Here is a 27,784-nt window from a genome sequence, read left to right as displayed (position 1 = left end):
AATATGGCTTTCAGAAAATGTAGACACAAACATAGATTTTTTTTTTTTTTTTTTTTATGCTGTTATTGTGTTAAAGTGAAATAAAATAAATAAAAAAAGTATACATATGGGGTATCGCCGCATCCGTAACAATCAGCTCTATAAAAATAACATGACCTTAAAAAAAAAAGGGGGTCAAAGCCATTTTGTGTCACCTTGCATCACAAAAAGTGTAATTCCAAGCGATCAAAGTCATAAGCACCCCAAAATCGTACCAGTGACTTCAGACCAGAACTGGTCCTTAAAAAGTGGGTTTTGGAAATTTTCTGAAATTTCTAGATTTGCATTTTAAACTTCTATGCCTTATAACGTCCCCAAACAATAAAATGCCATTTACAAAATGATCCAAACATGAAGTAGACATATGGGAAATGTAAAGTAATAACCATTTTTGGAGTTATCTATTATAAAGAGAATTTGAAAATTTTTGCTAATTTTCCCAAATTATATTTTGGTATTTTTTTTAGTTTACATAGTTTGACGCAATTTTACCACTGTCATGAAGTACAATATGTGACGAGAAAACAAGAATGGCCTGGATAAGGCTACTTTCACACTAGCGTTCGGGTCTCCGCTTGTGAGTTCCGTTTGAAGGCTCTCATAAGCGGCCCCGAACAGATCCGTACTGCCCTAATGCATTCTGAGTGGATGCGGATCCGCTCAGAATGCATCAGTCTGGCAGCGTTTGGCCTCCGCTCAGCAGGCGGACACCTGAACGCTGCTTGCAGCGTTCGGGTGTCTGCCTGGCCGTGCGGAGGCAAACGGATCCGTCCAGACTTACAATGTAAGTCAATGGGGACAGATCCATTTGAAGTTGACACAATATGGCTAAATTTTCAAACTGATCAGTCCCCCATTGATTTTTTTAATGCAAGTCAAAACGGATCAGTTTGCATTATCATGAACAAAAAAAATTAACGGATCTAAGTGTTTGCATTATAGGTACCAGACGGATCCGCACCTAAACGCAGGTGTGAAAGTAGCCTTAGTAAAAAGCTTTTAAAAGTTATTACCACATAAAGTCAGATTTGCTAAAAATGGATTGGTCCTTGAGGTGATAAATGGCAGGGTCTTGAAGGGGTTAATATCTCAGGTACAGTACGTGCTAGAGAGCTGAGACAGTCTAAAACCTTCCCAGACACCTGATGTACCTGTGCGCCAAATTTCGTGATTGTAAATGTAACAGTGTGGATTCTCATAGCAGACATACATACAGTTGAAACTTGAAAAATTAGAATATTGTGCAAAGTTCATTTATTTCAGTAATGCAACCTAAAAGGTGAAACTAACATATGAGACTCATTACATGCAAAGCGAGATATTTCAATCCTTTATTTGTTATCATTTGGATGATTATGGCTTACAGCTTATGAAACCCCAAAGTAACATTCTTGGGTACCCTTTGCTCAGGGGGTATGGATTACCGTATTTTTCGCCCCATAAGACGCACTTTTTCTTCCCCCAAAACGGGGGAGAAATGCCCCTGCGTCTTATGGGGCGAATGCTTGCCGTTTTTACATCGCAAGCTGCGATGTAGATGTGAGCGGGGACTCGGGGAGGGACTGGGAGGAGGAGCTGGGGCCGGCAATAGCGGCGGGGCGGTGCAGTCAGTGTAGTATCCCCGCCCCGCCGCTCCGGTATAGTAATTTAAGATGTCATAATCATTTATTGGTTATTAAACATGCCCCCTCAGTCGTATTAATACCTTAGATCCTAATCGCATCTGTAGAATTCATGCAGGCCGGGCGGGCAGCAGCAAGTCTTGTCATGTGCCTGCGCCGCCTACTTTATGAATGAAGCAGGCGGCGCAGGCAAGTGACGTCACTGAGGGACGTGCCGGCCGCCCGCATTGCCTGCCTGAATTCTACAGATGCGATTAGGATATAAGGTAGTAATAGGACTGAGGGGGCATGTTTAATAACCAATAAATCAATATAACATCTTATATTTGTATACTGGCGGCGGCGCCAGGGGGGGGGGGGGGGGCGGGTGCTGCGATCTGTGGATGGCACAGTTATGGGCTGGGGGGGGCGTCTGTGGATGTCACAGTTATGGGCTGGGGGGGTCTGTGGATGGCACATATATAACAGTGCCACCCACAGATCCCCCCAGCCCATAACAGTGCCAGCCACAGATCCCCCCCCCTGTAACAGTGCCAGCCACAGATCCCCCCCCCCCCCCGTAACAGTGTCCGTCATCCACAGATCCCCCCGTAACAGTGTCCGTCATCCACAGATCCCCCTGTAACAGTGTCCGTCATCCACAGATCCCCCTGTAACAGTGTCCGTCATCCACAGATCCCCCTGTAACAGTGTCCGTCATCCACAGATCCCCCTGTAACAGTGTCCGTCATCCACAGATCCCCCTGTAACAGTGTCCGTCATCCACAGATCCCCCTGTAACAGTGTCCGTCATCCACAGATCCCCCTGTAACAGTGTCCGTCATCCACAGATCCCCCTGTAACAGTGTCCGTCATCCACAGATCCCCCTGTAACAGTGTCCGTCATCCACAGATCCCCCTGTAACAGTGTCCGTCATCCACAGATCCCCCTGTAACAGTGTCCGTCATCCACAGATCCCCCTGTAACAGTGTCCGTCATCCACAGATCCCCCTGTAACAGTGTCCGTCATCCACAGATCCCCCTGTAACAGTGTCCGTCATCCACAGATCCCCCTGTAACAGTGTCCGTCATCCACAGATCCCCCTGTAACAGTGTCCGTCATCCACAGATCCCCCTGTAACAGTGTCCGTCATCCACAGATCCCCCCTGTAACAGTGTCCGTCATCCACAGATCCCCCTGTAACAGTGTCCGTCATCCACAGATCCCCCTGTAACAGTGTCCGTCATCCACAGATCCCCCCTGTAACAGTGTCCGTCATCCACAGATCCCCCCCCGTAACAGTGTCCGTCATCCACAGATCCCCCCCCCGTAACAGTGTCCGTCATCCACAGATCCCCCCCCCGTAACAGTGTCCGTCATCCACAGATCCCCCCCCCGTAACAGTGTCCGTCATCCACAGATCCCCCCCCGTAACAGTGTCCGTCATCCACAGATCCCCCCCCGTAACAGTGTCCGTCATCCACAGATCCCCCCCCGTAACAGTGTCCGTCATCCACAGATCCCCCCCGTAACAGTGTCCGTCATCCACAGATCCCCCCCCGTAACAGTGTCCGTCATCCACAGATCCCCCCCCCGTAACAGTGTCCGTCATCCACAGATCCCCCCCCGTAACAGTGTCCGTCATCCACAGATCCCCCCCCGTAACAGTGTCCGTCATCCACAGATCCCCCCCCGTAACAGTGTCCGTCATCCACAGATCCCCCCCCGTAACAGTGTCCGTCATCCACAGATCCCCCCCCGTAACAGTGTCCGTCATCCACAGATCCCCCCCCGTAACAGTGTCCGTCATCCACAGATCCCCCCCCGTAACAGTGTCCGTCATCCACAGATCCCCCCCCGTAACAGTGTCCGTCATCCACAGATCCCCCCCCGTAACAGTGTCCGTCATCCACAGATCCCCCCCCGTAACAGTGTCCGTCATCCACAGATCCCCCCCCCGTAACAGTGTCCGTCATCCACAGATCCCCCCCCCGTAACAGTGTCCGTCATCCACAGATCCCCCCCCCGTAACAGTGTCCGTCATCCACAGATCCCCCCCCGTAACAGTGTCAGTCATCCAGATCCCCCCCCCGTAACAGTGTCCGTCATCCACAGATCCCCCCCCCGTAACAGTGTCCGTCATCCACAGATCCCCCCCCCCGTAACAGTGTCCGTCATCCACAGATCCCCCCCCCGTAACAGTGTCCGTCATCCACAGATCCCCCCCCCCCCGTAACAGTGTCCGTCATCCACAGATCCCCAGTAATGGTGCCATCCACAGACCACCATTAGTTCCAAACCCACCAAACACACAGCACACCTTTTTGGTTAAAAATATTTTTTTTCTTATTTTCCTCCCCAAAAACCCAGGTGCGTCTTATGGGCCGGTGCGTCTTATAGGGCGAAAAATACGGTAATTAGCAGACTAGAGTATTGAACCTTTTCACAAAACTCTAAATTTTAAGCTGCATTAATGCAATTCCTTTTAATTTACGTTATTATAGTTATATAATATTTCACAATATTATAATTTTTTCGTGTTTCACCTGTACATGCATACACACATGGATGCATGCATACACACATGCACGCATACACACATATACAGCTTTATATATTTCCCCGAAAATTAGCCCTAGCGCTATTTTGCAGGGTTTTTGGAGTAGGCTTAAAATATAAGCCCTAGAAACAGCTGTGTGTATATGTGTGTGTGTGTATATATATGTATATATATATATATTTTTTTTTTTTATTAATTATTGGGAAGGTGGGGGGAAAGTACGGTTTGCAGCACCTCAGGAACGCTCACTAATGGCTCCTTAGCTGCCATGAAACTGGGCGTGCGGGCAGTGCAGGCTTCAGTGAACTGGCATTCAGTGAAGCCGCCAGCCCGCGCATACATCGCGGCACTAAGCAGCACCTGACTGGCGGGCTGGTGGCTTCACTAAATGCTAAATTATGCCGGCAGCCCGCGCTTCACTTTCCCGTTGGGCAAGCTGGCGACTTCCCTGTATGCCCTGTACTGCTGCCAGCCCGCACGTTCAATCATGAAGGAGGCAGCAGGAGGATCTCCTTCTCCTCTCTGCTGCCTGGAGGAGCTCCCTACAACTCTCCTGTGCCGTATGTGCTCTCCCTGGTACCGTAGATTGCTGCCTAAGTCCCTTGGGTAAGGACAGCTCAAGAGCAATATACGGTACCTGCATGAAAAATGTGTGGCAAATATGACTAACCCCCCTCACCCATAGGAATGCACCCAGGTACTGTAGTATATGGGTGCATTCCTATGGATGAGGGGGCTTATAGTCATATTTAATATAAGGACTGTCGTGTAATTGGCATGTGGCTATATAAAATATGTTCATGGAGCCAAAATAAGCCCTAACCCTTTTTTCGGAGAAAAAAATAATATAAGACACTGTCTTATTTTCAGAGAAACACGGTATAGCATCTCATCACGAAGGATTCCAGACGGAAATGAATGTGAATCCTTTGCACTTCTGTTTTTCAGTTCCTAAAATTTGTGGGAGATGCTGGTTTAATTTAATTGCTTCTGAACTCCCCTTTTATTAGCAGATCATTTTTAGAGAACGTGTTGTCAGAGGTTGACAACTACCAATTTTTTCTGTATCCTTTCCTCTCCTCTCATCTCTTTCCTCTATTGTTTTTTATTAGGCCCATCACCCAGTATAATTGACCCTCGCCGTCCTGGTTGCTTCCTTTGTGCATTTTGTGGTCATGTTTTCTTGTGTTCTGTGCCCCTTCTGGAGCAGGGTATTTGCTTTCCTTTTGTGTCCTGTAGGTGGTGCTTTATGCTGGATGAATTGACTCTGTACCTTTTGTAATGACATCTTTCTCCTGTAGGATCACCTAGTTTGTGTTATCTGTGGCGTAAGCCTGGTTATCTGCATCTCCTGCCCTTCACTTGGAGTAAAGTTTTCGGTGTTCTCTATAATAACTTCTGTATTTTGTATTGTATGTGCCACAGAAACAGCAACTTTCTCACTTGCATAAAAATAAACCTGCCTCGTGACAAGTTTCTGTTTACTGTGCAGAATGTGCAAACATTAGCAACACATGTCTAATATAATATTAGTATCCACCAATAGGTGTTTCCCAAAGGGGTTATCCACATCTAGGGGATTGTCCCACCTGATATTTCTAGGATATACTGTCCACTTTGATTAGTGGTGGTCTGTTTTGGGATTCCCACAAAACCTTAGATTGAATTGGCTGCATCCCCCTGACTCGTAGTGCCACTGTGCAGGGAAAAATAGTAAAGGGGCTATGGCGCTACACCAGCACTCCAGGAGGCCTCTTCATTCTCAGGGTTGGTGGGGGTCTGATGAAGTATTTGCATATCCTAGTGATAACTCTTCACTTTGCAGGATGAGAATAGCCCTTTAAAGCAGGTTATACACATTGACTAACATTTGTCTTCACCAACCTTCCCGCACATGTTCAGAGTGGCAGAGCGGTCAAGTTTATTTCAGTGGAAAGTGAAGAATATTGACCACTTTGGCATCAGCCCTTCTACCTGCAGAACAGTGGATCAAATGTTCTGAAATCCAACTTGTCCATCTCCCCTCAGTATTAGAACAGCTGAGTTTGCAGATCATAAAGTAGGGAATCATTTGGCTGATACCAGTACCTTACCAAGGAAGCTATACGGTGTCGAGAGCCATATACCCTGCTTGGAAGTGTCTGGCATTGTCATCTTTAACTCTGCTTCATTGACATGGATGACGTATTCTGCGTCAATCACTGTCTCCTCCAGATCTGGTGCGGTGCTGTACTGCAGAGAGTTGGCACGTTTGCAGTGGGATCGCCATGTTGTGGGCAGAGGCTTCAGTTCCCCTCTGCACATGCACCGGAGTGTAGTCGGGGATCGCATACTATATGGCCAGTGGGCGCTTTCAGACTCCTTTTTATACGACACAGGACATTTCAAAACGTAAAGTTCTGCATTATTGGGCAAACTGATCCATTTAGGAAGGTTTTTATGTGGCCTACATTATAGTGGTGGTACGAATGGCTGTCCGGTTCCCTTTAAAGACATCGGTATACCTTTTTCATTCTGTGATTGTCAATTATTTTTCTAGGGCAGGAAGCGTCGGGTAGCAAAAATGCCTAAAAGTTTGATGGCAAAGAATTGACCACCACTGTTTAGGCTGGGTTCACATTATCACAGTTTCGTTATCCTTTCTTCTGATCCATCAGAAGAACAGATAAAATCTGTAAGGGTCCATTCACACGTCCGTGTGTGTTTTGCGGATCCACGGATCCGCAAAACACTGACATCGGCGATGTGCGTTCCGCATTTTGTGGACCACACATCGCTGGCACTTAATAGAAAATGCCTAATCTTGTCCGCAATTGCAAACATGTTCTATTATTCTCGGGAACGGAAGTGCGGGTCCGCAATTCCGGATCCGGGCAGCACATCGTGCTGCCCCATAGAAATGAATGGGTTCGCAATTCCATTCCGCAGAATGAAATTGCGGATATGTGAATGGACCCTAATCCTGTAAAAAAATATAAACGGATCCTAAGCTTCCGTTATGCACATTTTGCATGTGTTTTAGCCATCTCCGTCTGAGATCCTTCTTTTAGATGGGGGGAAAAAAAAGTCCTGCATGCTGGGATTTTTTTCCCCCGTCTAAAATAACAGATTTCTGATGAAAATTGTTAAACCGTATGCAAAAAGTGCATAACGGACGTCTAAAATACAGGATCTGTGTGTTTTTTTTGTTTTTGTTTTCTGTTTCCCCCCCCCCCCCCCCCCCTTCTGTTTCCTGATGGATCAGAAGAATGGAAAATGAAACGTTGATGTGAACCCAGCAGGCCCTTGGCTTGGTCAAGCAATTGGAAGTATTGGCCTTATGTTAAAAAAATAAATAAAAAAATTGCAACTTTTAAATGCCTGTGCGACAATATTTTGTTGCATACAGTGTTTTTTACGCTGTCCTCCTCTTAGGGGTGGGGTGGGGGGGTGGGGGGGGGGGAGATGCATCATCCCCAACAAATTCACTAACATTTATGCCTAGAAACGGGAGTTAGTTTTGGAAATGGATAACTGACCCAGTCAGGGGCCTGAGTAGTTTTCACCCTGGGTGTATGGACTGCGCCTCTTCTTATATTAGGCGCATTGTCCGGCAGCACAAGGGCTACCAAAGACCGGCTTCTACCCCATGGTTTTACAGCTGTTCTTCAGGGTCCAGTAGCCCAGGTCCTATTGAAGCTGCTGTAGTATATGACCTATGAACACTTGACTGAACCCCCATTGTAGTGTCCGGATCCCTGGTGTGTATCTGCAGCATTGTACATTTCAGTCTACAGTAAAGAGAATTCCTGCATTGTCTATTATTTATTAGGTTTTTTATATATTGTGTGTTCATTTTAGACGTTGATTTCTCTACCATCAGGGGTGAAGTCAGTGGTAGCAGGCACATACATAGTGGAGATGTACCGCTGCCCATGTAGCTGATCTATTTCCTTCCCCACAGAGGACATGCACTGAATGTAGCCATGGTCATACATGCACCGTAAGACCGTATAGAGCCTCCTTGTATCCTACAGGACCCGTGGCAGTGCCGTTGCAGGGCACACAGTCAGTAGGGGGCTTTTGTAATGAATCCGCTGCTCTTTTGTGTGACGATTAGCTGGTGCACACCATCCCTTTTTCCTGTCGACTTGGCTGTTTATCTGCCCCCTCATTTGAAATCTCGCCGTCAAGTCGGCAGCCTCTGGAGGTCAGCAGACAGACCGGGAGCTGCAGAGTGGCCCCCAGACGGACACCTGTATGCCTGGCTTCCTTGTCACTACTTCTTTAGGCAATTTGTGATCCGTACAGGGGGAGGGGTGCGGATTGAATCAGATTGTTGATAACGTCCCTACAAGGACTGCTGTTAGGAGCACGCTTCTCTACTGCAGAAGACAGAGCTGTCCCTGAACCTACAGCATGTTAGCCGGCCAGGATGTGACTAGGGGAAATGAGAGAGCCTTCACAGCCGTACACCGCGCAGACATGTCCAGCCCTTCGCCTTTGCAGTTTTGCGCCCCAGTGAAGGATTAAAAGGACTTGATTGTAGGATATTTTTTTTGGTTTTTTGTGTTGTCTTTCTCTCGCCCCCTTTCATTATGGCAGTCCTGCATTGTTTGACCAAAGCTTGCTCCAGAGGAAGACAGGCTGCTGAATTTAGCCACTGATCACCCACTAGCCCTGGCCTAAGGCTATGCTGAGATTTCTATCCCATTTGTATTGTTGCAGCTCAAAGGACGAATGTTCAGAGGATGACAAGTGTATTCTGAGTAGGTATGTTTTGTTTTATGCAAATCCCCCCCTCCTTCTTTCCCACCCTCTGTATTGGATAGAAATCAAGCTTTAGAGCCGTGGGTGCTTGATTAAAGTGCTGCAGTGTCCTTAGCCGAATTCCATTACCGTCAGGATTTTATTTGCCTCCGATATAATTTTAGCTGCTTTGTAATAAAGCTGCATCGTACCGCCGTGTGCAGTGCGGGGTTTACTTTCTTTTTTTTTTTTTTTTTTCTCTCCTCTTCCTTCCTTCCTTTTTTCTCCCATCTCCTTACTATATCCACTGCAGACAACGCTTCCCTAACGAGGTGGCACTATTGTCGAGGTAGAACGATAGACTCGTCAGATGGCTTTAGGGGACAGGAGGATTTAAGAGGCAATGCCTGGCAACCCTGTTTTACAGATTGGAAGCATCGGGTTGAGGGCATTGGCAGAGTCATTGGCTTGTGTGCAGAGCGAGCAGCAGCAGCAGCAGCCGCATCCCTTGCCATGTCCGTAGTGTATGGGATTGGAGTCCTAGTCGGTAGTCTGTTATGGAATCGCTCTTTACTGTTATTGTAGTACCGTGGTGACAACATGCCATTGAAATGGAAAACCAGCTCTCCTGCTATCTGGAAATTCCCCGTTCCCGTGCTTAAAACGTCCAGGTCATCGCTGCTGTCTCCAGCATACATGTAAGTGAGAGACACGAGGAAACCTAAGGTGGGCTTTCATTCAAGAGAATACCCTCTGGGCAAAAAATGCAGCACTGGCATTTTTGCATTTCAAAGTAAAACGGGGGAAAAAAAAAAAAAAGCAAAACCACGTTGCAGACGAGATCCATAGGAGAAAAAACTCCTTCCCGGCTGTAATCTATTACTTGGATCATTAGCATGATTAGATATCCTCTGCTAATAACAAAAAAAAAAAATATCTCGCTATTGGGTATTCTGCCTTGAAAAAAGGTCCATCCTTAAGCGTTAGTGGTCTTTGTAAGTTTCCCGAAACAACGACTATCGGTGTTTCAGTTTGTGTAAGGCGGCCGGAGATCCCCCAACCCATTATGGTTTCTTGCTGGGCGAACCATAACTGTCGTTGTCCGACCGGTGATATGTCCAGTTTGTGTCCGTGCCAATAAAAGCTTCATAAATCATGGGTGCTCATGATTTATAAGACGTGACCAGGTTGGTTGCCCTCCTTATACCCTTTCTTTAATTGTGTGTAAAGCGCAGCATGTGTATGTCTGTACATAGAATACAATCTGATCTCATGTTTCCAGTTTCTGTCTTGGCTTGCTGTGCTCTTTATTATAAACAGTTTTTCTAACGCCTTCATCAACTATTACATTATCTTCTGGCAACTGGGCTGCATTTCATGGTGGGGGGGGGGATGTTACATAACGATGAAGAAAGATCAAAGAGCAATTATATTTCTGTAAAGCTGCTGAACATGAAGTGATATGGTTGTCATGTATGTTAATGTGCTGTGTCCATCCTATTTCTATGGTCTCTGGCTTTGTGCTTGACCCCCTATTAAAGGTATATAATCAAGGTGTCTTAACATGGGTCCTTCTTATTCATGTAAAATATTCAGTTCTCCAAGGCTCTGCACAGAACCTGAAGGTTCAGGGGTATTGCAGTTATTGGAGAACTGGCTTACCAGGTCTATGGGGTGAAAAGAAATAGACTCCTCACAGCAAAGAATCCCTGGCAAACATCAGGACGGTCAAACAGCGCCCCCAAAACTCAGCTTCCTGGACCCCCTGTGATTATGAGGAGAGTGAAATTTAGCATATTACACTTGGGGTGGGGGTTCTTAATATTTTAGAAGTGGCTTACCAGTTCTATAGGGTTAAAAAATGACTCCTGCTTGCAACAAAGAATCCCTGGCAAACAGCCCCCCATATCTCAGCTTCCTGGACCCCTGTGATTATAATAAGTAGGAGAGGGAAGTTTTGCGTCTGCTATTTTTTTTGTATGCTTCTTAGTGGAGTTGGACTGAGGACCTAGTGTCTCATCTGTGATCCTGCACCGTGTTACATCCACAGCCTTTTCATGAAATCTGCGTGATGTATCTATAATGCACTTGTGTGTTTAACCTCAGCAAAGTCTATGGAATTGTTATAGCAGTAGAAGATGCAGAAAGCAGGTGCAGGCCAGAGCGTGGGTAAGCAGGGGTTAAAGTGGATGACGCCAACAAAGGAGCCCTTTTACCTTTAGACAATGTACAAAAAAGCTTTGTCACCTCTTCTTCCGCATCTCTAATGTGGGTTGAGGCTATAAGTCCCATATTACAGCAGATTGGTCTTTTAACCCTTTCTCTGTCCTTAAGTAGCCATTGACTTGCCTGATAGACATTAACTAGACACTATCGGGCTTCTCAGCAGACTTCTCTGGAGCCTTTGTTCAGGTAGGTTCACATTCACTTCACTTTCAAGTTACGGTACTTCACACAAAACAGTCGATTTGCTGGATTTAGTAACAGACTTAACGTCATGGACCTAATTAGCTTCCAATTTATTTAGGTACTTATACATTGCTACTCCCCCTATGCAGGAACCTGTTTAGGAGCCTCTTTTTATTTAGTCTTGGACCTCTTGGTTATGTGGATGCAGTGACCTAATGTAACGCTTAGTATCTTCTGTAATATCTGTTAAAATGTGACAGACATACTTGTGGAGAAGGACCAGGAGTATGTTAGTCAAGGCAAAGTGTCGTGAAGTCTGGCTCATTTTGTAGTATAGGGGATGTGGTCTGTCAGTTCTAGAAGAAATGTAATGCCAAAAAATTGTCCTAAATAATATAAAAGGTGTCAAATAAGAGTGGGGCGATATTGGTGTTTCAGTCCATCATAAGGAGGTCACCCGTCCCTGTGCAAAGATTTTCTTCTTCTTGGTTTATTTCGTTATTTGTTCTTCCTTTAAACAATATTGAGAGTGGATTTGGTCTTTGAGTTTCTTGTGCTGCACACTCACCTACAGTCATAGGCCTCATGCACACCGCCGTTGTGGTTCCGTTCCGTGCACTGGGGGCCACAATTTGTGGTGGCCTGAACGGATCCAGACCCATTTAACTTGAATGGGTCAGTGATCCGTCCTTTCCGCAAAACGATAGTTCTATATATATATTTTTTTTATTTTTATTTTTTTGCGGAATGGAGGCACCGATCAGAACACCACGGAAGCACTCTGTAGTGCTTCCGTGGGGTTCTGTTCCATGCTTCCATTTCTCACCGCATCTCTGGATTTGCAGACCCAAGTGAACGGGTCCGCATCCGTGATGCGAAATGCACACGGCCGGTGCCCCGTGTATTGCGGAACCGCTGTATGCGGCCCACCATACGGCCACGGGAGCACAATGGCCGTGTGCAAGAGGCCATAGTTTTGGCTTTGAGTTTTACAATTCGTGTGTGTGTGTGTCTATATCTATATTATTAGTAGTAGTATTTATTATTAAAATATGCGATTGCGATTAGGGCCCTAAAAATTGCGATAATGGTATGCGATGCGATATTTTAAGCAAATTGTGCTAGAGGTCTATTTGCTTGGATTTTCAAGGCAAAAGCACACCCAAATTACTGATAATGCAGAAATGTAGTTATGCTTAACTCAAGAACTGAAATACAGTGTTTTTCAAAATAAAACATCTTTTACTAAATTAAATAACATATTTGCATTACTGCAAAAGTACAAAATACAAAACTTGCCATTTTCTTAATAGCACTGCACAGAACAGATAAATAAAAGAACATTTGTTCATTAAAATAACGACTTGCCTCCAGCCCCTCCTCCCTCCCCATACTAACTGATGTATCGCCGCCCGCGCTGTGCAGCATAGCGGCCGGCGGTACATCCGTGTGAACCACGTAAAAAGTCAACCATCGCTTTATAAGGCGCACTGCCATTTTCCCCCCACTTTTGGGGGGAAAAAGTTTGTCTTATAAAGCGAAAAATATGTTAATATAATTGCAGCATTTTTGGGTCGGCCAATTGGCGATTGCGATATGGCGATTAATTGCGATTGCTTTGGCGATATATTGTGCAGGATATATATATATATATATATATATATATATATATATATATATATATATATATATATATATATATATATATAAAAATAAAAAATTATGAGCCCCCCTGTGTGTGCGCCTGGGTATCTGTGCCCGTGACCTGATTTTCAGGATGAGAGCTTGGGGCCTTGTACATTTCTTGTCCTCGTCATGACCCATTTTCCTTGGGTCTTGAACATGTGCGTGCGCCCTCGTTGTACCAGTTCTAGCAATGTCTTTGTTTAATACTAGTACAAGTTACTAAATACTAATATAGTACGTTAGTCCAGGCGAGGTGATCTAGTGTTGGTTGTGTCTGGAGCTTTCTGCCCGTGCAGTTTGTATGTGATGACTCTTCACTGTTAGCAAGTGTCTGATCGTCAGCTGAGCTAGTATTACCTGCACGCGTTGTGGATTACGGACGGTTTTTCCGTGCAGAATATCTTGCAGAAAAAACGCAGCGTACCAGTAAACTGTGTGAGATTAGACCAATCTCATGTACACTTTGGGGGTCATTTATTCTCCAGAAATCTGCCTATATTAGGCATATTTCAGGCCAGTTTGTGGCGCAACTCAGTATGGCGGGGAAGGGGACGGGCTGGCAGCCGATCTCATTCATCGTTTCTACTCCTGGTTTAGCCGTAGAAAACGGGGTAAATGTAAGACATAGAAGCTGATTTACATTTAGCAGTGGCACTGGGTGCGCTGAAGTTATGTAGAGGCCGGCGCTGGAGCCACTGCCTGTGCAGGGCTTTATTAAGACCGGTGTCTAAAACGCTTCACGCCAAAAAACGGCAAGTAACGCATGCAGTTTTTGGTGCACAAAATCAGAGATATTTATGCAGAATTTCTGCAAGACAGCCGCACCTGTGTGCAGGTAGCCTTAGGGCTCTTCCACATGAGCGAGTTTCCTGTCCGGGTGCGACACATGTAGTGAACACATAGTGGACTGGATCCTGGCCCATTCATTTCGATGCGTGAAAAACTACCCATTATCTGTGTTCAGGAAAAATCGCAGCATGTTCTATAGTCTGCGTTTTTCACACAACCCTGGTCTCATAGAAGTGAATGGGACTGCGTGAAATAAAAGAAGGCAAGACGATATCAAAAATATACCCACGATAACGATATTAAGAAATTTATCGCAATAACGATATATATCGCGATAAATGCCCATTTAGAAGAAAAAAAACACTTGGGGCCACAAGGAGACGTTACACTGTATGGGGGCAGCCACAAGGAGACGTTACACTGTATGGGGGCAGCCACAAGGAGACGTTATACTGTATGGGGGCAGCCACAAGGAGACGTTATACTGTATGGGGGCAGCCACAAGGAGACGTTATACTGTATGGGGGCAGCCACAAGGAGACGTTATACTGTATGGGGGCAGCCACAAGGAGACGTTATACTGTATGGGGCAGCCACAAGGAGACGTTATACTGTATGGGGGCAGCCACAAGGAGACGTTACACTGTATGGGGGCAGCCACAAGGAGACGTTACACTGTATGGGGGCAGCCACAAGGAGACGTTACACTGTATGGGGGCAGCCACAAGGAGACGTTACACTGTATGGGGGCAGCCACAAGGAGACGTTACACTGTATGGGGGCAGCCACAAGGAGACGTTACACTGTATGGGGGCAGCCACAAGGAGACGTTACACTGTATGGGGGCAGCCACAAGGAGACGTTAATTGTATTAATCATTGGTGGCAGTGGCCACAGGGTCCCCCTCCCATCATTGGTGGCAGTGGGCCCCCCCTCCTCCCTCCCCAATATTAATCTTTGGAGGCCACAGGGTCGTCCCCCCATCATTGGTGGCAGTGGGCAGTTCCGATCGGAGTCCCAGCAGTGTAATGCTGGGGCTCCGATCGGTTACCATGGCAGCCAGGAAGCTACTGAAGCCCTGGCTGCTATGGTATGTTAGTGAGCAGCATTATACTCACGTGCGCCGTGGCCGCCGGGCGCTCCTTCTTCTGTCTGTGCGGCGCGTTGCTAATGCTTATAGCGTTAGCAATGCGCCGCACAGATCTATGAGAAAAAGGAGCGCCCGGCGGCCACGGCGCACGTGAGTATAATGCTGCTCACTAACATACCATAGCAGCCAGGGCTTCAGTAGCTTCCTGGCTGCCATGGTAACCCATCGGAGCCCCAGCATTACACTGCTGGGGCTCCGATCGGAACTGCCACCGATGCAGGGACTTAAGAACATTCCCGGCATCCGACCTCTGAGAGGACGCTGTGATCACCGCGCTGGGATTAATTGCGCGGATCACAGAGTCCTCTCAGAGGTCGGGTGCCGGGATTGCGAGTCACAGTATTCCTTCCCTCCCTCACGCCGGCCGAATGGATAAGGGCGCCGCCGCAAGCGTACAAGTACTCTGTAAATGTGCCGTACGGTTCATGCTGGGGCGGGCGGCCGCGGATTTAGAAGCGGCCAGCGCACATGACCGCTTCTATGACGTCACGAAATACCGCGGTATTTAGGAAACGGCGATATCGCCATATCGCAGTTTTTTTTAATACCGCGGTATATCGTGATACCGGTATATCGCCCAACCCTACTCCTCCATGCTTCACGGCGGGAACCAGGCATGTAGAGTCCATCCGTTCACCTTTTCTGCATCGCACAAAGACACGTGGTTGGAACCAAAGATCTCAAATTTGGACTCATCAGACCAAAGCACAGATTTCCACTGGTCTAATGTCCATTCCTTGTGTTCTTTAGCCCAAACAAGTCTCTTCTGCTTGTTGCCTGTCCTTAGCAGTGGTTTCCTAGCAGATATTCTACCATAAAGGCCTGATTCACACAGTCTCCTCCTAACAGTTGATCTAGAGATGTGTCTGCTGCTAGAACTCTGTGTGGCATTGACCTGGTCTCTAATCTGAGCTGCTGTTAACCTGCGATTTCTGAGGTTGGTGACTCGGATGAACTTGTCCTCCGCAGCAGAGGTGACTCTTGGTCTTCCTATATTTTTTTGTTCATGGTAATGCAAATGGATCCGTTCTGAACAGATACAATCGTCTGCATTATAGGTGCGGATCCGTCTGTGCAGATACCAGACGGATCCGCACCTAAACGCAGGTGTGAAAGTAGCCTTACACGCCAAAGCACAGTTGTGTGTGTGTGAAGGAGGCCGTAGTTATCAAAACAGATTTGGAGATTTTCCATTTTTACAGTTAACCCCTCCCCGACCATACCACATAAATTGCCAGGCTACTGGATTAGTCCCTATGCCTGCCTCCTGTGACATGGGGAGTTTGACACTGCCTGCTTTTGGAGGCGCTGCCATTAGCAGGATCAGGTTGTCACACTGACCTTTTATCATGGACACAGCACTCGGGACGCTTCCACATTTGGGCGCCGCTGGGGAGCCCGGTGACATCAGTAATAATATCACAGGCATTCCCAGTGTAGATGGGGCTTGGAGGAATTGTACCTTCTCAATCGCAGAAGGAATAAAATCCTAGCGAAAAACACTGCCGAAGGTTTCACACGTACAAAAAAAAAAACGCCAGCGCTAAATTTCTCTGTGTGGGGAATCTAAGTGTTAGTCAGCTATGTTAACTTTCATGCAATTTTTTTTCATTAATCTCTGTTTAATGCAAAGTTGTGTGAAGGTGTTTGCGTGTGAATTATTGCAGACTCTGGTGCAGCCATCATTAGTACCAAGGCAGAACCTGCTTTCTTCAGTAAATACAGCTGCCATCGATGGCCCCATCAGAGCTCACAGGAGGGCTGGGGAGCTCCTACTGCCATCATGCATAGTGTGGCACCAGTTACAATGCCCATTACAGTCTGGTATTCAAGAAGAGGACCCTGAATAGGGGACATTGTGGAACCAGTCCTACCGCCTTTTTAGACTCGAGACTTGGTGTTCCAACAAGAAAACGACCGTCCACACACAGATCACGCTACACAACGTGCTCTTCAGGGTGTCCTGGGTGTCAAGCCAATCGTCAGATCTCTCCCCATCAGGAACGTCTGGGACTGGATGGAGCGACAGATCTTCCATGCACGTCAGCCAACAACCACCTCGGCTGGACTACGGATCCAAGAGCTTGGAATTAAATACCCCAGGAGAAGATCCAGCACCTGTATGACGTTACCGTGCCAGAGTGGCAGCTTGTATCACAGCAAGGGGGATGGCACCCAGTACTGATGTGACCGCGCCTCAATATGTACCCTGCTGCGGAACCTTAAATAAAAGGGGCATTGTGCGATCATTGAACAAGCACTGGTGGCAGTTTATACTTTGTCGAACATTGTTTTCCAGGTCTTCTTTCTTTCATTTCCTGGTGGTGTATATAGGCTCAAGGGTGCATTCACACGAACGTTTGTATTTCGTGTGCCGCAAAACCCGAATCCGTAAAAAATACGGATGACGTCCATGTTTTTAGTTTTTTTGCTGATCCATTGTTACAATGCTTATTCTTGTACACAAAACGGACAAGAATAGAACACGTTCTTTCTTTTTTGCAGGGCGGCAGAATGGATGTTCTGTCCGCATTTTTTGCGGAACCATTGAAATGAATGGGTCCTCCTCCAATCCACATAAAATGCGGATCGGATGCGGACCAAAAGTACGTCAGAGGTCTTAGAAGTGTATTCACTTTTTAAGGTGTGTAATGAAGTTCTTGTTACATTTTTATTTTTTTATAACTTCCAGCTTAAAACTAGATTTTTTGGGGGTTTCTAGAGTTTATGAATATACCTGCGTATAAACATGTATGAACTCGGCAGACCTTTTCTACGTTTTTTAGGAAGTGCCATGCATCTAACCTTCCGCTTGGCTCTTTGATCTAAAATGTAATAGTCGTGTGTGTAAAGTGCTGGGTGTCTGCCTTTACAAATATACTGGTATGAGATACCAGGGTTAAACAGGAGGATTGCAGGGGCCCCAGTTTTTCGACCCTTGTGATAAAATATTCGGATGGGTGATTAAATAATTTTTGTGAAAGAACACCTTTTAAAAAAATAAAATAAAACCTGCCCTAGAAAAATGAGCTCTGTAATGTAATTGATTTTCAGCTGCTCCTGCAATAACTGTCTTAGTTTTCTACGGTACTTGTAAGCATTGATCGAACTGTAATTGTCTGTTCACACTGCTGCAGTATTCTTCCTGAGGAACGGAGAGAAAAGAAATTAAAGGACCCCTCATAAGTCAATGGGATACTAGGGGGGGGGGGGGAATGGATCCATTGTGTCCATTATGGATCCTGTTAGGCTACTTTCACACTTCACAGTCGTGTTTTGTGCGGATCCGTTTAGATAATACAACCGTCTGCATCCGTTCAGATCCGATCCGTTTGTATTATCTGTAACATAGCCAAGACGGATCCGTCATGAACACCATTGAAAGTCAATGGAGGACGGATCTGTTTTCTATTGTCAGAGAAAACGGATCTGTCCCTATTGACTTACATTGTGTGTCAGGACGGATCCGTTTGGCTCATTGTCATCAGACGGACACCAAAACGCTGCAAGCCTCTAGAGCAGAATGGAGGCTGAACGGAGGCAAACTGATGCATTCTGAGCGGATCCTTTTCCATTCAGAATGCATTGGGACTGAACTGATCCGTTTTGGACCGCTTGTGAGAGCCCTGAACGGATCTCGCAAACAGAAAGCCAAAACACCAGTGTGAAAGTAGCCTAAAAAGTACTGCCGCTTTCTGGTGAGTTATATTTATTTATACATCTCCTGCCAGTGGTCCCATGTCATTTATGTTGTCAGTGGGTTTTCGCAGACCCATAGACTTCCATGGGAGTATTTGGTCCTCATTACAGACCATACTGGTGTATTTCTCTGATGTGTGACCAAACACATTAAAATCAATGGGTACATGTGCTGCCTGTGGAAAATGTGGCTCGCCCACATCTGTGACATGGAAATGTGAACCAGGCCTTATGGTTCTTATTGCCTGCGAGTCAGATGAGTGTAAGTGTTCAGCTGATGGCCGCTCAGGATGTCTGGCCTCCTTAATGCAGTGCACCTCTATGTTGTGTTCATGTAAATCTTTGGGGCGCTTAGAAACTCTGATAACATGTAGTCACCCGACCTGTCTTCTCGTGTTTCGGGCTTATGCAGACGACTATGTATTTTGTGGTCCGCAAGACGCGGATCTGCAAAAAAACAAAATGGATGACATCCGTGTTTTAGCTTTTTTTTTTTTTTTTTTTTTTTTTTTTTCTCATTGCAGATCCATTTGTAACAATGCCTTTTTTTAAACTGACGAGAATAGGACATGTTCTACCTTTTTTGCGGAACGGACATACAGGCACAGAATAGTTCCAAATACGGACCTGTAAAAAAAAACATACTGGGCACAGAATGGTTCCAAATACGGACCTGTAAAAAGACAAAACTGAATTTTTAATTTTATTTTTAATTTGTCAGCACGAGCCCTTACCCTTATATCCACTGGGTTTGCAGTTTGATGTACCTCAATGGACAAGTTGTCCTTAAAGGGATTGTCCCTTATCCACAGGATAGACTGTAAGTGTTTGATCAGCAAGGGTCTGACTGCTGGGATCCCCGAAGATCACAGGAAGGGGGCTTGTGTTTCCGTATTTGAATGGGGACGGTGGCAGACACACTGCCACCCCATTCTGCTATGAGGGGCTGATGGAGGTAGCAGATCTCTTGGACTCGTTATGTCGGGCAGTACCATAGAGTAGATTGGAGTTGTAGTGCCACTCCATTGAAATAGGGGAACACAGGCCTAAATCACATGGTCTGCGGGGGCCCCAGAGGTCAGACCCCAGTCCATCAGACCTTTATCACAGGACAGGGGATAATATTGTTATAAGGCATATTTATCTAGCTCTCTATGGAACGTTCATTATTTTGCAGAGCTTCATCACTGTCCATGAGGAAAAATGAAATGAGTTATAGCCGGCTTAATATTTGCACACTGTACAGACCTGGCTTTGCTGTTGGAAAAATCAATTGCTAAATATTTTATATAGAGCTCTGTATACCATTGAGTCCATAAGGCTCAATGCACAATCCGGCTTCATCTCCATGGTCCTCAGTCTACAAGCTGCTCCAGCATGCCACTCGTCTGCAGGCCAAGAGAAGAGTCTTCGTGCTGTTTACTGCGGGTATATTTTGTGTATGACCTTTTGCTGGTTTCTGTCCGACCTGGTGTGTCTTCAATCACAGCTGCCAGATCAGAACATTTAGTAAAGGCTTGTAGTGTCCTGGTATTGATGAAGCTGGCACATACTGTATTTACTTATTCATTTTCTGCACTTATATAGCGCTACAATATTCCGCAGCGCTTTACAGACCTTAGCATCCAACTGGGGCTCACAATCTAAGGTCCCTATCAATATGTCTTTGGAGTGTGGGAAGAAACCGGAGTACCCGGAGGAAACCCACACAAACACGAGGAGAACATACAAACTCCATGCAGATGTTGTCCTTGGTCGGATTCGAACCTAGTACCCCAGCCCTGCTAGGCACCAGTGCTAACCACTGAGCCACCGTGCTGCCCCATACTGTATGTCTGGAATGTGTGTGTATACATAATTCATGGTGTATATGTAGTATGATGTTTTTTGACCCCCCCAATTGGTGCCCTTCAGCTACACCTTGTTTTCTCAAAACATACTTATCGTGAATATCTCAATGGGTTAAGGAAGTGAGTGCTTCCTGAACCCCTTCTTTCTGGTTTGACACAAGTTTTTGCAAGACAAGTCCATGAAATGCTGCAGTGTAATATCTAGTGTCTGACCGCTCTGTATTACATTTTGGTAAATTGTTGAACCGTGGGCCTGAACTTTGCCCTTCTGCCTTTGGTATAAGTTAAGCATTCGGCTCGACATGAGGGGAGATGGGAATACTCCGTTCTTCTGCGTCCTTCTAGAATTTAATTAAAATCTATTGGGGGACATTTATCATGAGGGAAATTTTTTTAAGTCAGTTTTGCTGTAATTCGAGTGAAATTTAGCAGATGCTGGACAATGTTTAATACATTTAGTACTTCATTTAGTCCTCATGCACACGACTGTATGTGTTTTGCAATCCGCAAAACACTGGTACTGGCTGTGTGTGTACCAAACTTTCTTGTTCCGCCCTGTTGTAGCAATGCCTATTCCTGTCTGCAAAATGGACAACTATATAGGACATGTAAAAAAAAAATGGCAGGACGGACATACAGCCACACAGATGACTTCCCTGTGTTGTCCACATTTTTTTGCAGCCCCATAGCAATTAATGGGTCTGCATGTGATCACAAAATGCAGATCTGATGCAGTGCATGAGGTCTTGGGGTGTTACTCTGCTTTCTACACCACCATAACTTTTTTACTTTTCAGTTTCAATAGCTTATTTTTTATTTTTGCAGAACAAGTTTTATATTTTTTTTTTTAAAGGGTTTCTGTCACCACACTTCACTTTTAAATATGCTTGCATTATAATTTTTATTATATGCTAATTAGCCGTCCCCTTCAGTATTCAGCGCAGGTGCAGTGAGGAAGCCGGCAGCCAGCGAGTCTCCTTCCTTGCCTGCGCCGAATACTGAACGGGACGGCTCAAGCGCAAGATTTCCCCAGCAGACAGGGCTGGCAGGAGGAGACTAATGCTGCCATTGGCACATATATTATCCTTCTGCTATTTCGCCGCTATAATGGGGACAGGGGCGGAGCTCCGGCGCAGCACGGCAGTGCGCGGCGAAAGGCCACCGGACTAAAAGTCCTGCATGTCCGGCGGCCTCTCACCGCGAACTGCCGTACTGCGCCGGAGCTCTGCCCCATTCCAATTATAGTCAATGGGGACGGAGCGGCGGCACGGCGATAAAGCGGAAGGACTGATCCGACAGGGTGAACAGCCTGTCGGATCCGTCCTGCCGCAAGTGTGAAAGTACCCTTAATCATCATGTCTGAGCGCACAGGTGCTCTCCCTAAGCTGCCAATAGCTGTCCATTATGACTGCTCTATGTGTCAGGCAAAATTCCCTTGCGGGCAACCAGATTCAGCCGCACCTGGGGGGTGAAAAGCGGCGGATCGCAGCGTGCAGACATAGAGGCTGGGTGCCGGGTATGGGATATGTCCGGCACCCGCAGCCTGCTTTTGTATTAAGCCTAAACGATATTCATTGGTGGTGCAGTGGCCACAGCCCCTCCCCCCCTTCCTCCTCCCTGCTATCAGCCCATTGGTGGCAGCAGCAGTACAGGGGGGAGGGAGGGACTGCCTCCTTCTCCCCTGTGTTGTTGAGAAGAACATGGCACAGCCTTATCTGGACGACATACTCATCAAGGCTCCCTCTTTCGCTCAAGCGTCAAGCATCGTGGAAATCATGCTGGAAGCCCTTGCATGCTTCAGGTGGCTGGTCAATTTTCAGAAATCATCTGACTTCCTCCAGACAACTTGTGTTTCTGGGCATGCTTCTGGACACGGAAGTGGCACAGGTTTGCCTTACACAGCTTCGTGTGATTTCTTCTCCACTGCAGGCTCCTATTGATTTGCCTCTGCATGAAGGTGTTAGGGAAGATGGTCGCCTGTTTGGAGGCGATTCCCTTTGCCCAGTTCCACACTCGCACGTTGCAGAGAGCAATCCTATCCTCCTGGGACAAATTGTCCAAGAGTCTGGACTGTCCCTTCCGCCTCTCTCCTAAGGTGAGGTTGTCCCTCTGTTGTTGGCTGTCAGTTCCAATTCTGGGAAAGTCCTTCCTTCCAATGTCCTGGACGGTTGTTACCACCGACGCCAGTCTGCAAGGTTGGGCAGGAGTTTTCCCTCCCAGGACAGCCCAACTCACATGGTCTCGGTCAGAGTCCAAGCTCCCGATCAATGTCCTGGAGCTCAGGGCGATTTTTCTATTCCTCCGGCACTGGACCCATCTCCTAAGGGGTCGCCCGGTCACAGTTTAATCGGACAACGCCACGGTGGTGGCGTACATCAACCACCAGGAGGGAACGTGCAGCTCTGTGGCGATGCAGGAATCTGCCAAGATCTTGCAGTTGGCGGAGGCCCACGTACCGGCAACTTCAGCAATCTACATCCCGGGTGTGGAGAACTGGACTGCAGGCTTCCTCAGCAGGACGACAATCGATCCAGGCGAGTGGTCCCTGCACCCGGAAGTGTTCGAGGCGATCTGTCTACGTTGGGGTCGCCCGGATGTAGACTTGATGGCCTCGAGACTCCATCGAAAAACTTCCCACTTTAAATTCCCGAGCAAGAGATCCGGAAGCTTGCGGCGTGGACGCCCTGATCTCCCCTTGGCAGTTTTTTTTCCTCCTTTGTGTGTCCCCCTTTCCCCCTCCTACCCAGGGTTCTATGGAAGATCAGGATGGAGGACATTCCGACAATCCTAGTCGCTCCGGATTAGCCCTGTTGCGCGTGGTACGTCGACCTCGTTCTCCTTCTAGGAGACGTTCCTTGGTCACTGCCACTCAGACTACCTTCTTTTGCAGGGTCCGGTCTTCCATCAGCATTTAAGGTCTCTTTTTTTTGACGGCGTGGCTAATGAAACCGCCATTCTGACGCGAAGGGGGTTTTCGGCGGACGTCATCCACACTATGATTCAGGATCGTCCAGGATCTATTACTGGATCTGGAGGTCGTTCCTGGGCTTCTGTGAAAGCTGGAACATCCCCCCCCCCCCCCCTTCGTTTTTCTCTTCCCACGGTCCTATAATTTTCTACAATCAGGGTTGGACCTTGGTTTAGCCCTTTGTTCCTTAAAGGGTCAGGTGTTGGCGCTTTCTATCTTTTTCCAGTGTCCTCTGGCCCCCCCTGGGGCCCATAAAAACATTCCTTCAGGGAGTAGCGCATACGGTCCCTCCGTACCGTCCTCCTTTACCGCCTTGGGATCTGAATATAGTCCTCTCGGCGCTCCAGGCTTCTCCCTTTTGAGCCCTTGCGGGAGATTTCACTCCGACTCCTGTCCTGGAAGGTAGATTTTCTTGTGGCTATCACATCCATCAGATGGGTTTTCTGGATCACATGGCCAGTGTGTGTGCCATTTGTGAAAATGCCAATATTTGATCTTCATGCAAACAGTAAATGAAGAAAGCTGATGTAATGGAAAAAAACGCATTAATAAACTTACCTTGTAGTAATTTATTAGACAGATTTATGGAAAGGTAATAAATATTTCCTGGTATTGCCTCTTATGTTAGAATTAACCTCCAGCAAATATTTCGTGAAACTGTCTGACAGTCTCTGGCATTAACTAGAAGATTGTTTCCCAGTTCTCCATTTGAGAATTTTATTTTGGATGTCCAATGTTTGAGGGCTGCTTGTGTGTTTCAAATCCTAATCTTGACTGGGCTTTGACTTTGCTATTTAACAACTCTCCATTTCTATTTCATCAGCCATTTTTAGGTGAATGCATCATATATTTGGGTCATTGTCCTGTTTTGAAGTCCACTTTTGGCTGATCTTTTAAAGGGGTTTTCTCATCTCAGACAATAGGGGCATATCTCTAGGTTCAATGGTTCTGCAAAAAAAAGGAAGTTACTCGGTGTGCATTCCATTTCCTTATGTCTGTTCTGCAAAAAAAAATTGAACATGTCCTATTATTGTCTGCATAATGGACAAAAATAGCACTGCTCTATCAGAGGCCAGCTGTTCGATTCTGAAAAATACTGAAAGCACACAGACGTCATCCGTTTTTTTTTTGAGGATCCTCTTTTGGCGGACTGCAAAATACATACGGTTGTGTGCATGAGCCCAAATCCTCACCTATTCCTCACAGATAAGGTGCCCCATACACCTCCAACAGCAGTTGGTTGAACACGCGGCCAGCTATTTCCCTTAGGGCTCATGCAAACGAATGTGTGCGTGGCCGTATTGCGGCCCTCATACGGCGGTTCCGCAATGCATGGGCCGTGTGTATCCTGGATCGAGGACCCATTCACTTCAATGGGTCCGCAATCCGGGAGATACGGAACGGAAGCACTACTTTTTTTGCGGTGTGGACAGATCACAGACCCATTCAAGTTGAATGGGTCTGGATCTGTCTGCGGCCGCCGCACGGAACGGGCAGCACACTGTTGTGTGCATGAGCCCTTTTGAGTTTGGCTATTAATTGAATTAATTAGTTTAAGGGCATGTTCACATCTGAGTTGGAGGCTCCGTTCAGAACTTCCATCACCGATTTAGTCAAAAACAGTGGAGGGAAAAGTCCTGTGTGCAGGATCTTTTTTTTTTTTTTTTTTTTTTTTTTTTTTTTTTCTATGCCCACTCGCCCAGAAAGTGTTGTCTCCTGGACAGAAAGCAATAGGATGCCATTATAGTCGATGGGATCTCTTTGGCTCTGTTCGTTTCAGCTATGTGCCGAATCTGGAGCAGAACGGAAATCACAAACGCTGCTGTGAAAGCTTCCTAATCGCCATTTCAATGAAACACTATTCCGATTTCATCCTTGTGATATTGATATTTAGCCTGTTCCTACAGGTGGGACGAATATTGGGCCTCATGTACATTTGGGGCTCCCTCTGTCCCCATCAGCCCTCTGCTAACACAATTGCGGGGTGTCAATGGCCCCCAAGCATGCAATGATGGGCTATAATGCTTTTGAATATAAGGTACACCAGCGCTTTATAAAAGTGATCAGATTGTAAAGTCTCCTATTGGGAATTTAAAAAAAGCTATATTGGCTATAATAGTTCATTTTGTCTAGGGAGCAATCCTTAGGGGAAATAAAATGTCTGCCATCCTATTAGCACTCAAAAACCTGTCCTTATCACACAGGAGGACAAGTTACTTCACAACACTGAGGTAAAGAGCTGCCTCATCCTCTGCTCTGCTTGTCAGGGATTATGATCCTGAATACAGCTGATAAGATCTTCAGCTGAATCTCTGTAGGAATGGAGATTGAGGAGACGTGAAGGACAGGACATGTAATGGAGACTGCATACAAGAGCTGCTGCTCATTATCTACACCCCCACTATCCTCTCTATACTTCATGTCTCCCCATGAACTCTATTCCTACAGATTCATCTGAAGATTATATTAAACTGTATTCAGGATAATAATCCCTGACAAGTAAGAGAGGAAGATGGTGCAGCTCTTGAACTTGTCCTCCTGTGTGATTAGGACAGGTTTTGCGTGGACTAGTAGGATGGCGGCCATTTTCTTCTAATGATTGCTCCCCGGACAAAACGAACTATTATAACTAATGAAAGGTATTTAAGAATATGTTTATAATGAAGTAATTTAAGTATTTTCATTCTTAATTCCCGGAGAACCCCTTTAAGGTTGTTGAGGGATAATTGGCACATCACCATACACCTAAGATTGCTGATCCCATTGAAGTCGGTGGGTTTATCTCGCTTTGCTCTTTGTATATAGGTACCTGTAGTCTCGCCTCTGGTACAGTAAAACAGCGAAGCTTCCCCAGTCATGGCATTTACACAGCCATGCTTTACAAGAGGAATCTGGGTCTTCTGGTTCATTGCTGTCAGAAGGAAATATTAAATCTGTGGGCATAAATAGTTGTGTTAGTGTTTGACATACTATGTGAATGAAGATCCAGTAGTCGTATGTTCATGTACGTTAAAACTAAGTTAGGGTCCATTCACACATCCGCAAAATGGATCCGCATCCGTTCCGCAATTTTGCGGAACGGGTGTAGACCCATTCATTTTCAATGGGGCCGGAATGTGCTATCCACATTTGCGGATCTGCACTTCCGCAAAAAAATAGAACATATACTATTCTTGTCCGCAATTGCGGACAAGAACAGGCATATTCTATTAGTGTCGGCAATGTGCGGTCCGCAAAATGCGGAACGCTCATTGCCGCTTTCCGTGTTTTGCGGATCCGTGGCTCCTTGTATCCGCAAAACAGGTTGCGGGCGTGTGAATGGAGCCTTATGTGACCTCCTTACTTTTGTCGTGACTAAGTACCCTTTTATTTTTCACTTGCTACGGTACGTACCTGGACAGTTGTGTTTTCTCCCTCCTCATGTTTATTCATATTGTCGTTGGTTAACTAAAGCTACTAACACCCCTCACCCCAATTCTACCCAAATAATTTGTGTGCCTGTGTATCTGTAGCTTAATGTTCCGTTATTTTGACCTAAACGATTTAGTGTGGTTACAATTTTATTTCAGATCTTTGGTGGAGGAGGAGGACCCTCACTTGAAAGTCTCTCTTGGGAGCACCGATATGGGTGTGTCTGCTCATCTCCAGTCTTCAAAGACGGGCACCACTCGCTTCTTCACCAGCAATACTCATAGTTCAGTGGTGTTACAGGTAAATGTTCACCTATAATGAAAAAGCACAATTGGCTGACTCTTCCTGTTTTCTGCAGCTCACCTGCCTGCTTTATGTAGACTGGGACGTGATGAGCAGAGTCCTCTCATTGCCATGAGAGGGCTCTGTTGTACTCCTGGAGACCTACCCTGGTCAGGATGGTAGCACTCTGCACCATAAGGCTCCATCACAGCGTCACTCCTTGGTCTCTGGGGAGGGGCTGTACTCCATTTTATTCCTGGAGGCTGCAATAGGCTGACATTTCTCTACCAGTTAACCCCTTTATTACACCTGCCATAAAGCACACACACATACTGCTATACTTTCATATGCAGGAAGGACATGTGTGTCTGTAATATGGCCCCTGGGGAAGTTAATAAATCAGAAATGTTAACATTATTTAGTAAAATAAAGAAATAATTTTTCCTGTGCATACTTAAATTTAATTGCTAAAACTAAAATTAGACACATGACGCATAAGTCCTTAAACGTGGTTTCAGCTATGCCTCATAGGCTTCCTGTGAAATTGGGACATCGAGTCATGGCGGCAACTTGTGACATTTCATCTATTCTGGATTTGTCTGTTTGCGAG

The 27,784-nt window shown here is 46.2% G+C and overlaps 1 protein-coding gene across 6 annotated transcripts in view; it reads left to right on the top strand.

The window, feature by feature from the left end:
* Positions 1–27,784, top strand: part of KLHL13 (kelch like family member 13) — a 91,714-nt gene that overhangs the window by 20,107 nt on the left and 43,823 nt on the right. For 3 of the 6 annotated variants that reach the window (XM_044305720.1, XM_044305718.1, XM_044305719.1), the window contains exon 3: positions 27,051–27,192. In XM_044305720.1, the coding sequence (XP_044161655.1) occupies positions 27,051–27,192 (142 nt within the window). Of the gene's footprint in view, positions 1–8,505; positions 8,955–9,515; positions 9,629–27,050; positions 27,193–27,784 lie in introns of those variants that run through there. The other 3 variants (XR_006391227.1, XM_044305715.1, XM_044305717.1) reach the window with 2 other exon arrangements.

This window comes from Bufo gargarizans, chromosome 9 (assembly GCF_014858855.1).
Source record: "Bufo gargarizans isolate SCDJY-AF-19 chromosome 9, ASM1485885v1, whole genome shotgun sequence".
NCBI lineage: Eukaryota > Metazoa > Chordata > Amphibia > Anura > Bufonidae > Bufo > Bufo gargarizans.
Note: the sequence above shows the minus strand (reverse complement) of the source record. Positions and strands in the feature narration are given on the sequence as shown.